At 51.7% G+C, this 16,002-nt stretch overlaps 1 protein-coding gene across 1 annotated transcript in view; it reads right to left on the bottom strand.

Annotated features, from left to right (window-relative positions):
- Nucleotides 1–15,796, bottom strand: part of DOCK4 (dedicator of cytokinesis 4) — a 90,231-nt gene extending 74,435 nt beyond the window's left edge. The window contains 6 exon segments of the mRNA XM_023751001.1: nucleotides 3,175–3,259; nucleotides 5,088–5,236; nucleotides 7,093–7,189; nucleotides 11,213–11,268; nucleotides 13,457–13,497; nucleotides 15,574–15,796. Coding sequence (XP_023606769.1) covers nucleotides 3,175–3,259; nucleotides 5,088–5,236; nucleotides 7,093–7,189; nucleotides 11,213–11,268; nucleotides 13,457–13,497; nucleotides 15,574–15,796 — 651 coding nt within the window.
- Nucleotides 15,797–16,002: the final 206 nt, after the last annotated feature.

The raw sequence follows: 16,002 nt of genomic DNA, 5'->3' as shown, positions 1-16,002 counted from the left end.
CCCTCGTTGTGGGCGGGGGAGCGAGGGGAACCACATCTAGATTCCTGCTCTCGGCCTCGGGGGCACACGCAACCGCCACAGGAGCTCAAAAACCCGCCTGTATGCCCAGGTCCTACCCAGAACAATTAAGTGAGAGTTCCTAGGGGACGTGGCTGCAGACAGTGGTCTTTCAAATGCTCCCCGGGTGACATTAATGTGCAGTGAGCTGAGCGTCACGGATTGAGGACATGTGCAGGGATCAAATCCCAGCCGATGGAAGGCATTGCAGCATCTTTGCGTGATCAGCACCTAGGCACCGCTGGGCTCGGCATGCCCGCTAGTAACGAGCCCGCCCGACTCCACCCCTGTGCCTGAGATGTGGGAGGATCTGGACTGGAGCAGGTGATGATCACTTGTTTACCTCCTGGTAACTCACCACTTTGGGGAACTGCTAAAAATATCCCGGCGAAAACACTGCTGCAATCAGACCTCCGAGGCACACTCCTGCTGACGAGCTGTGACTCAGGAGTCACAACAGACAGGCAGAGCCCATCTCGGAAATAATTCACAACTCCAGCACCAGGGACTCTAAACAAACGTGCTCACCATTCAGGAGACGCTGGTTAGGAAAACAGACAGACTCACCCCAAGACTGAGGGGGCGCAAGTGTCTAACCCGCATACAGTGCGTTCCTTACTGGGTGAATCCTCACCACTGGGCTTTTTCACTTCAGCTCTAGGGAGTCTGGGCTGGATATTTCTGGGGTGGTTTTTTTGGGGGGGTGGGAGGGGAAGAGGGCTGGATATTTTTGTTGTGGGCTGCCCTGGGCTTTGTGGGATTGTCAGCAGCTCTCTCTCTCTCTCTCTCTGGCCTCCACCCCCCAGATACCCAAAGCCCCTCTCCCCACCCCGGCCCCCCCATCCCCAATTGTGACACCGAAAATGTCTGCAGACATTTCCCAGTATCTTGGTGGTGATGGGGGTGGGGCTGCCTGTCTGAGATTACTGGTCTACCCACGAAGGATCACACAACAAGCAGGGGAGGTGATCTTATAAAAACAAGAAAGGTTCCCACGCAGACCTCTCGCCGGCTCACGTGTCCAGAGAAGCCAGTGGCTACGATGCCCTTTACTCGAAAGCTGGGCAGCAGCCCAAACCTTCCTAGAGCACAGACGTTAACAATGGGGGGTAGCACTCTTTCCTGCTTAGATGAGCACAACTGGGTGAGAAAGACTGCGAACAGGGCTACCAAAGCCTAAAGCAAGAAGGTTTTTTTCATGATGTAGGGAGGACCTAGGGAGGTGTGAACACCTGCGTCTAAAAGACGACAGAGAAGACGCTGTGGGAAAGAGATGTGGCCACATCCTCTGAGGGGCTCGCAGCTCCACGCCACGGTCCCTGGTCCACGGGTGACAATGAGTCACCAGGACAACCTTTCTCCTCTCCCTGGAAGTCGATGTTGTCAGTCACTCTGATGCCACCCAGAGAAGAAGACCAAGTGTCACAGACAACCTGGGTGCCCAGGCCGGGTCTAGGCAGGCACCCGGAGCTGCCTTGAGGAAGACACCGTGGAATCACTGGGGTTTTCCGTGGGCTATTTTCTTTGCTTTAGAAACAAAAATGCAACCGCTACAGAGGAGAAGTTACGTGTCCATGCAAAATCACAGCGTTCCGTGTTCCTCACCTGTAAAGTGGAGACTGTGGACTAGGACTGGAGCTATAAAATACTAAAGACAAAACAAAAAACCAAACCATCCAAGGCAGTCAGTCATGGCTAATTAGTGGTGGCTCTTCCCCCCCAGTCACAGTCAGTGCCCATCAATCACAGCCCAGAGGAGACCCTGAATCTCATCAACATGGCACCCGCAGCAGCTACCACCACCAAGCCAGAACGCTGAAAGATGAGATCCATTTGCCATCCCACATGCGACCATAAACGAAAGGAACGGAGATAAAATTGCTGGCCCGCAAGATCAAACCGGGGAAAGTAACGTGTATTTGCACCAGGCATTGTTCGCTGTTTATCAAATACAGTATTTGACACCCCCGTCTAAATACGAGGGTGTGGCTATGTTCTGGCCAATGAGCTACCAGTGCCAGTGTTGTGTGGAATTTCCAAGAAGGCTCCTTAAAGCAGCTGAACCAACTGAGAGGAGCCTTTCTCGTCCCTGCTGCTGGAGAGCAGCTGCAATGGCTGGCGCTCTGGCAGCTACGTTGTGCTTTAAAGTATCTTGACGACAGAAGCCATGCACTGCAGAGCGGAAGGAAAAGAGGCTGGGTCCCCTTCTGACACCAGGAAACCACAAACAAGCCCAGAACTTCCTGCCTCTGGACTTGCATATTGTGAGAGAGAAATAAATCTCTATCATGTTCAAGCTGTTATCATTTACGTCATCAAACAGCCCATCGAATCGTCAGTTTTAGCGTGTCAGGGTATCCATCCTTCTGGCCGCCTTGCCCGTCTATAAGGATGAACTAAAGGTGAGGGACAATGGAAATCGCCCGAATGCTTAGGCACTTGGCAAACACTGCTGCCAGGAAAGGCTTTCTAACAGGTGTTTCCATGTAACTTTCATGATAAACATGGTGATAAGGATGACACCCCCCAATGAACGGGATGAAGAAACGGAGGCTCTCAGAGATGAAGCAGTAAGTCCAAGATCACAGAGCTGGTGAAGGGAAGAGAATGAAGTCAGGTCTAGTTGTTTGGGTCTATCCCCATGGCTCAGCTCTTAGGAACGGACTGGGGGTGGGAGGGTTAGGGTCAGACCAGCAGTGGGGACCACGGAGACACTGGCAAGAGTCTGCACGTCGTCATGATGGGGGCAGGGGGTGCGCGTGGGTGAGGAAGGATTGGACACCATTAGTCACAGCCTTGTCCTGAAGCACAACAGATGCGCACGCACGGCTCGCAAGCATCTCACTAGACTAGGCAAAAGCACAGAGATTTGCAAGAGAAACGGTCTGGGTTTATGCCCTGGGCCCGGGAGCGGAGGGCTGAGTGGGGGATGCCCCGTTGTTCTGGGACAGGTGAGCGTCTGAGCGCTGTGCTCAGGGCACGGTCACCTCAGCTCGCATCCTCCCTCCTCGCTCCGGATTAAACCGGGAACATCCTGTTCTTGCAAAATTAAGTACAAAGAGTGCCATGGAAACCACAAAATCAGGAGCGAGCTGCGCCCACGCTCCCGGCACCCACCAGGCGGTAGAGCTCGGTGATGCTGATGTCCTCCGGGTCCACCATCGCGTACTCCTTCCTGGGCACCAGGTCCAGGCCCAGCTGCCTGGAAAGCAGAGGCAAACGTTTGGGAGAAAAAGGCACCGTTAGGGAATATATGTATTTTTTTAATTAATTATTTTCCCCGCATTGACCCCATGGAGCCCGCCCCCACCCCTCCCCACCCTATTGTCTGTGTCCCGGATTATGCATATAGCACACAAGTTCGTTGGTTGATCTCTGCCCCCCTCCCCCACCTTCTCTCTGAGGTTCGACAGTCTGTTCCCTGCTTCTCTGTCTCTGGATCTATTTTGTTCATTAGATTCCACATCTGAGTGAGACCATGGGATACTACCTTTCTCTGACTGGCTTATTTCACTTAGCATAATACTTAACATCATTATTTTTTACTACATCGCTTTGAAATGAGACATTTCAGCCACCATACTTATCTCGCCCACATTTTTCACTTTGTACAACTTGTTACCGTGGCTGCGGCAGCCAACCTAACGAGGCGGGGCCCTGGGCAGGGGCTGAGAAACAGGTGACAAGGGCGGGCAAATTAGGGGAGAGGGGCTGGCACTCTGAGTGGGGAGATCCTGCCACAGGGCGGGGGAGGGGGGGTCTTGGCTTTCTACAGTAGGAGCCACGAGTACCCACAGACTCAGCACGGAGCCCGCCCACGTCGGACCGGGTGGAGACAGAGTCGGACATAATTTTGTCCTGGGAAAGGAAGTGGCAGGGAGTTTGAGGTTTCTAAGCTGCGAAGTCCTAGGGCTTTCCTTAGGCTAGCCTCCCCCCAGTTGAGGTTTCGGGGCTCCCAGAGGAGGATCAGAGCAGTGCTCTCAAAACAAGAAGAAATAAGGCGACAGGAAGGGACAGATGGAGGGGTACACACAGGATCCAGGAAGCCCGGGGAAGGGGGCGGTCAAGGTTGTGTCAGCTCAGCCCCTAACCGGCCTGGGAACCCAGGAAGGAGGGGGACAAGCCTCCTCCCACATGGCCTTTGCGGGCTGGGCAGGGACATCGGGGCGCTCTGGGGAGCAGTGTGGGCGCTCTTTGACCCCTTTAACCTCTCAGAGGCCCCCAGGGGAGAGGGAAGAGCCGATTCACAACCTCCCGCCAGCTTCCCATGGCCACTCGGGAGCTGCAACCTCAGCGTCTCCCCAGGGTCGCAGGGCGCCCATGCCTGTGGCACGGAGCTGCCCGTTCACAGGAAGTGCCCACGCCACACCTGAGGCCATAGTGGGTGCAGAAGCCACACCTGAGGCCACAGTGGGTGCAGAAGCCACACCTGAGGCCACAGTGGGTGCAGAAGCCACACCTGAGGCCGCAGTGGGTGCAGAAGCCACACCTGAGCCCGCAGTGGATGCAGAAGCCACAGCTGAGGCCACAGTGGGTGCAGAAGCCACACCTGAGGCCACAGTGGGTGCAGAAGCCATGGCTGAGGCCACAGTGGGTGCAGAAGCCACACCTGAGGCCACAGTGGGTGCAGAAGCCACAGCTGAGGCCACAGTGGGTGCAGAAGCCACGGCTGAGGCCACAGTGGGTGCAGAAGCCATGGCTGAGGCCGCAGTGGGTGCAGAAGCCACACCTGAGGCCGCAGTGGGTGCAGAAGCCACAGCTGAGGCCGCAGTGGGTGCAGAAGCCACAGCTGATGCACCTGCCAGGGGTCGTGCCTGGGAGCTCGGGCGCCATCGGCCACACAGGCGCAGCGAGCCAACAGCGCCCGCGCCCACACCAGCCCAGCCCTGGGGATGCAGCTCTGGGCTCCCTCCAGGACAGTTTGTACTCAACCCCCAAAGGGGACAATGGGAGAGCCCCACAGAGTGCGTCCGGGGCGAGCCCCACGCCTCGCTGAGCCCGGGCCGGTGTCGCCCGCCGCCTGCACTCACTCGTTGCCCCAGTCGAGGCGGGCGGTGATGTGGCGCTTCACGTCCTTCATGCGGTCGTGCGTCAGGTGGCCCACCAGCACCTGGCGCCGCAGGTCCAGCACCTCGTTCATGATGTGCCACAGCCGGTGGAACAGGTCGCCCTCGTTTCTCTGGGGAACACACAAACGGCAGCCTCAGCGGGGTCGCCAGGCAGAGCCAGGGTGGGGCGGGGGGCACAGGAGGGGGGCATGTCCTATGTGCTCGCCTCTGTGGGGACAGATTCTTCCTAACAGACGCTGCCCTCGTGCCCGCGTCCCCCGCTCCGTGTGATGACACTGCTGCCTCCCCAGGAATCCGACGTCACTTCCCAGGCTGCCCAGCACAGACGCTGTGTCTGGGTCCCACGGTGCCTCCCACCGCCTCCTCTGCCCCCCTCTCTCCCTCAAATCCTCCTTTCCTCAGCTCTGTCCCACACTATCGAAAGGTAGCAAACACTGTTTCCTGGCTGGTGACTCAGTTAGTGGGAGTGTCGTCCCGCGCACCAAAAGGATGCAGGATCGATTCCCAGTCAGGGCAGTACTGGAGGCAACCATTGATGTTTCTCTCTCCCTTTGTCTGTCTCTCTCTCTCTCTCTCTCTCTCTCTCTCTCTCTCTCTCAAATTAATCAATACATAAAACGTTTGTAAAACCCATGAAAGAAGTGTAGCAAATTTTAATTGTGAGAACTGAGTGATTTAGAGATGGGGAAGTTTTTATTCGCCTACGATGGACACAGTCCGAGTTCTGGAGCAGCAGACAGACTAGGTTTAGACTCACCCCCAGCCCTGAGCCCGGGGCCCTGGACAGACCGTCTCTGGACAGACCTGAGGAGACCTCCCCGGAGGACAGTCCACCCCCGCCCAGGCCTGCACATCACTCAGACGGAAGGCTGCGTGTCTCCCGGAGGCTTTCCGTGCCTGTATCCCTGACCAGTGTCAGGTGACATGTTCAGGGACATCGTGGGGCCTCACCGACGTCACCACGTGGAGCAGCTAGCGGTTCGGAAGCGCTGGCCACGTGCGTAGGCGCTCAGGGCCCTCAGAGAGCAGCTCTCGCGTGCTGCCTACGATTAGGACAGCGGTCGCCAACCGGTGGTCCGTGAGGTCCGAAAGCTTGGCGACCGCTGATTTAGGAGACACAACCGCCCTCCTCAAACCTCTTTCCTCCGGGAAGCTCGGTGCCTTGAGCTGTTCGAAAACAGCAGGGACAGTAGCCCCTGCACCCAAGCCTGGGACCTTATACCAACGCAGTCGCCCGAGAATTCACACCCGGACAGGATGCCCAAGAGGGCCAACCCAGCCACGCCAGCCTCATCCTCGAAGCCACCCGTCTGGGACCTCCAGGGTAAACTGGTATTTGCTCCCAGTACAACTGACGCCCAGCCCAGTGTCCAGGAAAACTGGACAGTAATTCTGTCTCCATCGCTCCGAATACCAGGCCGTGAGGAGGTGACTCCTACAGCCTAACACACAGATGTTCAAGCCGATCTGGTCTGTCCCCAGAACAGATGCTCGAAACCTCAAAACCAGGCAAAAATCGTGAGGAAAGGCCGAACCAAGAGGAACTTCAACTTTGTTCCCCACAGAAGAGGCAACGTGCGGGTCTAGGTCCATGAACCGATACCACTTTCACTGTTAGGAGGCATTAATTTGAGCAGTTCGAATAGTTTCATTTTTCATGCTGGTGTCATGCACAATGCTGTTTTAAGTAAAATAATTCTTGAATTTTAGATTCTTCACAACATATTCTTTTCACCTCCCAAGGAGACCTGCGCTTCCCTTGCCGTGGCCCAGCACAGAGCCCTGGGGGTTTGTCACCTCGACCCTGTTTCTCCGGATCCCAAGAAGATGTCTTCTTACGCTCTGGCCCCTGACTACCGGGGGAGCTTACAGCAGGTGCCCGGATGCCAGGCCAGGCTCCCCCTTGCTCAGATGTTTCTTAAAACAACTCCCTGACCCAAAAACGCTGCCCGGGAACGCGACCTACCACATACAGCTGCTTCCACATGGTGCCCCAGTCTCGCAACGTCGAGGTCATTTCTGTGATAACGGAGTCTTCGGTGGGAATGACCATCTCAAACTGTCTGTGACGGTAAAAGAGAGAAACACAGCACACAGGCAAGCGTCACGGACAAGCGTTTTCTCTGGAGAACATTCAAGTTAAACCAGGGCAGGAGGCCGCCTGGCGCTTCTGGTTCTGCAGACGGTGACCAGGATCAAATGCTAAACTGGCGTGAGGCAGGCCAGGTGGGTTACGGGGCTACATCCCCGAGCGACCAGCCACGCTTCCGATGGAGTCGGAGGAGTGCGGAGAGAAAGGAGCAATATCAGAGGAGCTCTGCTCTGGCCACAGCCGGACCGCAGGACTACAGCTCTTCTACCCTCTCCGGCCCGAAGCCCTCACCTGTGCTGTGAGGTCGCCAGGCTCACCTACACCGGGACGTGGCTTTGCTTTCTGAGCCCCAACACAGGGCGCTGAGGGCGAAACAGGCTCACTGATGCCCAGGACATGAGGCTGCCAAGTCCAAGCTCACTCCGTGTTCTAAGGAACTGGACACCAGGCACCAACCTACTCTCACCTGATGTCACTCCCACTCGTTGTCATCGTTTGTACACGGGGCCGGGACAAGGATTAGTTGTAACGATTAGTGATGTTATCGTTCATAGTAAAGCTTATTGAGGGCTTAAGCCGTTAGAGATATTTGAATGTGCACTGTAGAATGTCCCTCCCATGACTGGGGCCTACAGTCCTCCTATTACTTCTCTATAAATCAGAAACTATGCTTGGAAAGGATTCAGCCCACTATCTAGGAAGGCCAGGATGGTGGTCCCGCGTTGGGTAGATGCATAAGAAAGAGGAGGGGGGCCCTGACCGGTGTGGCTCAGTGGATAGAGCGTCGGCCTGTGGACTGAGGGGTCCCGGCTTCGATTCCCGTCAAGGGCATGTACCTTGGTTGCGGGCACATCCCCAGTAGGGGGTGTGCAGGAGGCAGCTGATCGATGTTTCTCTCTCATCGATGTTTCTAACTCTCTATCCCTTTCCCTTCCTCTCTGTAAAAAATCAATAAAAAATATATTAAAAAAAAAAAAAAGAAAGTGGAGGGGGGTAACCAGAAGACTTCATTTGTTCCCTCTACACACAGTAACCTTTTTCTTTGCCTCAAGTTTCTTTTTCAAATTCTTCCCATTTTTATGCCGGTTAAAATGGCTAAGTGGCCATTATGACTGCTTCTCAAAAGAACGCTTCAGAGTATATAACCGGGCTTATTTTCTTTACTTGAGTTTTTTCCAGGGACAGCTTCTCATACATGGAAGGTAACAGCGTATCAGACACAGAACCATGTGGTCTGGAGCAGCAAGAGACAGCGACTTCTTAGCGTGAGGCTCACACATGCTCCAGAGCTGTGTCCCATGTACACCCGTCTCCTGTAGAGTCCTCCTGGCAGTGAGTACGGGCACTGACATCTCGCCCTGACTCCTTCACCAGCACAGCCTCCCTCCGCGTGTCACGCTGCTGCTCACGTCCTAGCCCTGTGCACAGTTCCCTCCCTGCTAGGGGGCAGCCACAGCTGGACAGGTGAGGCCGGGATCTGCCACTAGAAACAAAGTGAATAGCACACGCCCTGTGATATACACGGCCCTTCCTCAAGTCGCTAGGTGACATGTTCCAAAGGCGGGGCCTGCGTTCTGCTTCTGAAGTGGCGGCTGCGGTCGACATGATGGGCATTTAGAGAGAGAGACGATGAAATGATTGGGTGGGAGGTGAAGGAGGGAGGAGCATGTCTCCAGGGAAAGGCTACAACCTACTTGACCTTTAGAAAGTGGCCTGACCCCGCAGGCATGAAGCATAGAGTGGCCTCGCTGCTCACAAACTGGGATTCAGCTTAAGGACCCCCGCCCGTCCTGCAATCCTTCGGAGACCCGGGAAAGAACGCAAAGGCAATTCAGTCTGCAGGACGCTGATTTGGGTTTGTTCCACCAAAATGTAAACTGTCAAGAAGCACAAAATTGCCATTTTGGGAAAAGCAGCTGTTTCCTGTTAATTACACCGAAATCAACATCCGAGTGGCCTGCATGAGTAGCTGCCCCTGAGGTTACATCCTGTTCGGCTGTTCTGGGGTGTACTGTGCAGCCAGTTCACGCCGGGGGCCCGTGAGGCTGCTGGGACCCGAGGGTGGGACAGGTGACATCAAAACCCCAGGAGGCCCCTCTCTGGGGAAGCAGTCACCTGGGAAGGCTGGTTCTGCAATGTGTTCAGGCTCAACTTTTGCTCCCTGTTACCAGTCCCAGAATCTAGGGCTTCAATCCCTAGGTTGTATTTTAGAAAATAAATGTCGGTTCTGCCTCCACGTCGTCCTGAATGATGCCCATCCTGCCTGTGTCGGGGGGAGAACCCACCGCCAGCCAAGTCTTGAACTGAACCCAACTTCGAGTCCCCTTTCGCTACATGTAATCTCCTCAGGGCTCAGGGAACAGGGCCATATACGAGACAGCGACAAGCCAGGACCAAAACAAATAATAATAAGGAAAAGAAGGCACATGTTGGGATGAAAACGATGTCCCACCCAACTCTGCTTCGAGAGGTAGGGCTCCCCCGGGGCGACAGTCATTGTCTTTGCTGGCATCTCTCCTCTCTATCCCTCCTTCAGAGGGGGAGACGGGGCTGGGGGTCCTTCCCTTAGCTCTGGACTGAGGGAGTCTGGGGGGGGGGAGGGGTCTGGGACAAAGGTCACACAGAGGCCTGGCCGCACAGGTCTGCCATGGTGGACACTGTCTGGGACCAGGCAGAGACCTTGGGGTTTGCGCACTGCCCCGCCCAGATGTGGGGCAGCCAGGGCAGAAGAGAGAGTAAGCTGGATGGTCCCCTTGCTGCCGTGAGTGCTGGGCAGCGCCCAACCTCGCCAGGCGGGGGAACTCCCACAGGACCGATGACTCTGTCGACTCATTCTGGTGGATCGTGGCTACCCGGCATTTCTGAGGGACACAGCTTAATTACAAGAGAAGGAGGAGTGGTAACTATTAGCACTGGAATAATGATAGTTCTCAACTACTGTTTGCAGTGATTACTACTATTACTACTAATAATCATCTAGCTTAAAGTAGCTAAGATATAGAGTAGAAGCAAATCCTAGTCTTTAAGTTTTATCTGTAGAGGGACACTCAGCCATGTGCAGAAGGCACTTCACCGCACTAAGACTGAACACCCTACCTTCACAGAGAGTGTGTGTAAGAATCGTCCATTCCAATAGCATCCTTGGAATTCCTTTGGTAAACCTCAAGTTTGAGGGTATCATTTACTACACTCCCAAATGTGCTTTCATGATGCAAAGAAATTGCTGGGGGGGTTTTTTGCTTTAGGAGGGAAAATGTCATTTTCATGGCTGAACCTGTATTCTTTCTTTTGTCATAAAATAAAAAATATTCCCAATGATGCAACGCATATTCCTGTGACACTGACAGCTAATGTTTGGGTCCAAATCCACGGCCACTTATCCACATCTGCTCACGTTAGCCGCTTCAGTGAGCACGTCCTCCAGGTTAATCCTGTGGTACTTTATCTGACTGATCGGGGACCTGGGTAGCTGCCTCGGGTCCTTCTGAAGAGGGACTGGAGAAACGTTTTAAATGTATGAAAAGCCCTAGGTAGCCGATGAACTCGACTGAAAAGAAATAGCCCAAAAATCGTGTTCTCTGAAGTGTAATAACGGCTTTGTGAAGCGGTCACGCGAGGATAGGGTATTATCTCTGATCAGAAAGACAGACTTAGCTGCTCGCACTCGGCGGTGAACCGAGGACATTCCTGGGGTTTGAGACATGACTCAGCATCCGGTGGCCTGACCACCACGCTTCCCTGCACAGCAGGAAACCAGCAAGACCCAGCCCTGCTGCTGCCGAGACCTGGGACAGGAGGCCCTCACTGTGCCCGAGAGCCCACCCTGTCCAGCACACACACACGGGCTCCTTCACGTTCCCCACCCACTGCCCGGGCGCTGTCCCTCTTCACCACACGGCGCGGGCAGCGGCATCGTCTTCAGCCGTTCGTTGGTCAACACGAACTACGCCGGTTCTGTGAAAACCCTGCGCTATGAACAGAACTCATGGCTCACCCTTTGTTCTTCACACCGGCATGTTTCAAGTGAACGTAGCTGGAAGGAAAGATGCCCTGGAAGAGAAAGCACGAAGGTGAGGGTGCGAGCCGTCTGTGAGGTCGGGTGGTTTCACAGTCACATGGTAACGCACAGCCTACAACCACAGCAACGTGGACGGGGGGGAAGGGGGGGACCACATCGCCACCCCATCTGAAAGGCTGGATCCATTCATTCCTCAGATCCACTCCTTTTCTACTCCTCACCGGGGTACAAAGTTAAGCTTCTCTAAAACAAACATAACCAAAAAATTAAAGCTCACTCAAAAAAAAATATTTCATAAGAGAGAAATTTTAAAAAAATTTAGGAATGCTGCCTAGGAAGCATGTTCTATTGAATTTTATGAAAATATGGCATGGTTTGACAAAAAGGTTGCTTTTGGTGCTGTGGTTTGTTTGGGATGTTCTTTTTCTTCTCTCCACAGCGCCCGTGTGTGTATTTAAGAATATCCACTAAAGCAGCGACTTGAATTGGGAGGCCACGTGGGTAGACAGTGCTCCGGGAGACCCCGATGCGAACAGCGGCATTAATCACCCGCTGCCGCGGCGGTGGCACCAAATTAACCACCGGGAGCCCCGCCGCTCAGAGCTGTCATTGTGGCAACGACAGGACAAGCCCATTGTTCCTTTGTTCTCAATGGGGAACCGAAAGGAACAACGTTTTAAAAATGAGCATCAATTTTATTGTCCATTAAATGACAATATCCTCGGAATGATTTTGTTGACGTATAATCAAGTGACAAATTCAATTAAATATTTAGGAAAGCAAATGTCATTTGAATACATTATCACCACTGTGGATCCAAGGACCCCATAAAACTTAATAACCAAATTCTATACATACAACAGTAGGAAAGAGGTAAACAGGCTTAAAAGTACTTTTTTTTTCCTTCAAAATTTAAACTTGCCTCAGTACAGTAAGATTAACAGAGAAATTATAATGAATAAGGAAAAAGTCCGAATCTGAGATTAGAAGAATGACAGAAATAACAGAAGCCGAATAAATTATTTTCCTCAAACAAGTTCTAAACGGATAATTACATAAGGAAGCTACATTTGCATGTGAGCAGCAGATGTCCAAAAATAACTTGCAATGAGGCTAAGTCTTAAAAAATTAAATCTGTATACTCCATGGCCCCTCAGGCTCTCCTTTAGAATGGCCTAAAGTAAATAAAACAAAGGAATTAAACCACGTTGCATCGTACAGAAAAAGGTTAAAAGGCAAAAAGACGGGCAAACGAGAAATTACACAATTTCTTATCTATAATCCTAATAAAGCCATCATTCAACAACAACAAAAGGAACATGAGATATATATAAAAAAAATTACTAGAGAATGAGGAAGTATGGGTGAAAGCTAGGGAGATTAGAATAAAGAGGAAAAATATAGATATAGGTAAGGATTAGTGTCAAAATCATAAACTGGACCGGCCGGCGTGGCTCAGTGGTTGAGCATCGACCTGTGAACCAGGAGGTCATGGTTTGATTCCCGGTCAGGGCACATGCCCGGGTCGCAGGCTCCATCCCCAGTACAGGGCACGCAGGAGGCAGCCGATCCATGATTCTCTCTCATCATTGATGCTTCTACTTCCCCCTCCCTCTCCCTTCCTCTCTAAAATCAATAAAAATATGTTTAAAAAATCATAACTGCACTAATGAAAGGTGAAACAAAAATCATCACTTCCGACTACAATTCTGAAGATTTCTGCAAACAGATAAATGCGTCTCACTTCCGTCTGGAGTGGTAGAGAGATGAGCCTTGGCTTCCTGGTTCCCCATGGAAACCCAGAGGAACTCCTAACACACGGCCGCATAAAGCAGTCTCCCCAACCAACACTCCACAAACGAGACTGCAGAAAACCTAACAATAAATACCTCGCGTTAGTATTTCTTTTGGAATCTGTGCTTCCCCCCTGAATTTTAATTTCGCCCTCTGCGAAACTCACACTTCAAAAAGATTTTGTTTCTATCTAATGAGCATATTAAGGTCTTCACGGGACACACCGCCGGCGTTACACGGGATTATCACCTGAGTAGCGCAGTTTAACTCTAATCCGAGTTCAAAGGAATTTCCAATTTATGAAAATCTGTCTTGCCATGCGGCATTTCCACGCAGAGCCCCAACTGCAATTTCCATCGGATAATGAAACAAAATAACTGGTTTTTTAAATCCCATAATTGTGGTTAGAAGGAATAATTTTTTTACCTTGATATTTGGGTTTTTTAAGGCAAATCCTCTGTACCAGCCTGTGGAGAAATAATCAGAGTCACATTTAAATAAACCACTGGGATATTTTTTTAAAAAAGCAATGATTACAAGTCAATCTGTTTTTTGCTGTCTCAGGGAATCCAGGATCTGCACAAGAATGAACAGATTTCCAAACTCTCTCTGCCCAGCAACACGGCCCCCACGGTGCCACCGGAGAGCAGTGCCCGGCCCACAGCACGTAGCGAGCTGGCAGGTCCTCAGGCCACGGCCTGGGGTAGGGTCAGTCTTACAGCACCAGATGGGGGAGCCCAGCACAGGGAGCCCAGCCAGTGATTCTGTGTCACTGTGTATGGGGCCAGGGGCACTGGAAATACTTCCGTAAAGGACAGGACTGTCTCACCACTAAGCTGTGCCCTGACACCAACACGAAAAGAACTGGGAAGAAATAGTAAGAGTGAAGCCAGGGCTCATCCACTAAGAGGATGCGTGGCCACTCTTTCACCAGCTCAGTGTCCAGCCCCGAGCTCACCATCACTTCCATTCCGCAGGCGGCCTGTCACCTAACCTGCCACCCGCTGATCCATTCCACAGCCCACCCCCTCTTAAAGGGGAATATATCTTTGTTATATAAAATGAGTACAGGATATATATATATATACATACACACACACATGGCTAATATATAGGCCCCTAGCAATACAATATTTTCAACTTACAGTTTCAAGGATACAATTACTTTGTTTACTGGTAGGAAATTATTTTACCATGCAAGAAACGTTCTACTGAATGGAATTTTTGTGACTAATTCAATTTTCAAAAAGAATACTTGAGCTTTGTGTTTAAATATATTTGCTCCGCGTAAGTTCTTTTTTTTTTTTTTTTTTTTTTTTTTAGGATATACTGTAAAAATGTCCTGCCTGACAGTTTTAAAGTCCAAAGAAAGCAGAATGAATAGAGAATCAGAAATTTCTATATCTTAGGGCTTATTAAAGCCCTTAAAGACATATCCGAGAAACACACCCATTCTTAAATAATTATTCTCACGGAAACCAAACTTGGAGACTTGCAGAAGAGCCAGAGAGAGGTCTGTCCAATGATACTGCACAGAGAGGCATTAGATTACAAACAGCCCGTGGGCTGGGAGCCCATCTTCATGCACCAAACCAAAGCAAACTTTGTATTGATCTGCATGCAAGGTGGACACGGACAAATGCATCTGGCAATGACTCAGAAAACAGGACCTCTTTTAAGGTATCAATTTCAGTAACAGCGTACATGTCCATGTACCACCCCCACCTAATGCCAGGCTCCAACTGAATGTGATAGCTGTTTGGGGAACACAATTTAATCAATAGTGAACCCTCCTATGACAGAACATCAGCATATTGTAGATTCCTAATAAGGACAACAGGCTTGGAGGGAAATGAATATTTTGGGATAAACTGATGGGACTTTAAAATGTGTTCATTCTATTAACAAAGAATAGTCCCTTCATCCGGGATCTTTTCGGGGACTAAAGTTGAAGGATGCTTTGCACAGCAGGAATGGAAACACTTGAGAATGTATTGGGTATCCTGACTTAATGTTACCTGCTCCATAAATTAATCATCATCATACAATTTCATATAATATATTCTACTAGCATTTCAAATGCATCAAGTAACTTTAGCCCAAATTTGGAGGCGGGAGGGGGGACAAGCTTGCAGCTTGAGAACAGAGTTCCCCCCGGGGTGGGGGCCCTCCCTGAGGCGCTGGTCACCCCACTGGGGGAAGGATTTCTGTCCTGGGGAATCGACCCATCCCTCGAGAGTCTAAGGCAGGCCTTCGAGTGTGCCATGGACTCGCACCAACATAGGAGTCTCGGCTGCTTTCTCTTTCGGCATCCAGTGACTATAAGGAAACAATATTAGGGAGAAATAGCATCGGCTTAAAAATACCAAAGGATGATTTCTCATCCGCCAAGAGCTGAAGGCAAGACACAAGTCTTGTCAGAAACGGTTCACAGGGACTCCTGGGAAAATCCAGACGGACAGAGGGGTGGACGGGCGTATGAACTTCATGAACTGTGGAGGGAGGGCCTGTGGGCACCACCTCGGCCCCAGCGGCCTGCTTACCATCGCACTTCTCCAGGATCTGAACCGTGTCTCCAATCTCCAGCGACAGGCCGTAGGGGACGGTGCCTCGGAAACTGGCAATCACTGCAAGAAACGGAAGGAAGAGATGAAGGTACTCAGGCGGGTGGGGAGCGACACTGCTCTCTGCTAACTGGGACTGAGCAGGAGACCTGGCTGTGGACAGAAGTGCACTTTGTGGGAGGACCCACTGTCCTGCTTTCATGTTACGTATTTTTGAAGAGTCGATCTTTAAGTTTATACACTTTGCCAACTTCTCGGTCGAATCAAGATGAATGTCAAGGGTGTGGAATTCACTAAAGGACCGCGCCTGCATGCTCACCGCTACACTCCCTCCCCATCCAGGCGCCTACCCCACGCTGGTTACTCAATAAGTAGATGTTCCATGATAAGTGAGGAATACATGTCTTA

This window comes from Myotis lucifugus, unplaced genomic scaffold (assembly GCF_000147115.1).
Source record: "Myotis lucifugus unplaced genomic scaffold, Myoluc2.0 scaffold_18, whole genome shotgun sequence".
Lineage (NCBI taxonomy): Eukaryota > Metazoa > Chordata > Mammalia > Chiroptera > Vespertilionidae > Myotis > Myotis lucifugus.
Note: the sequence above shows the minus strand (reverse complement) of the source record. Positions and strands in the feature narration are given on the sequence as shown.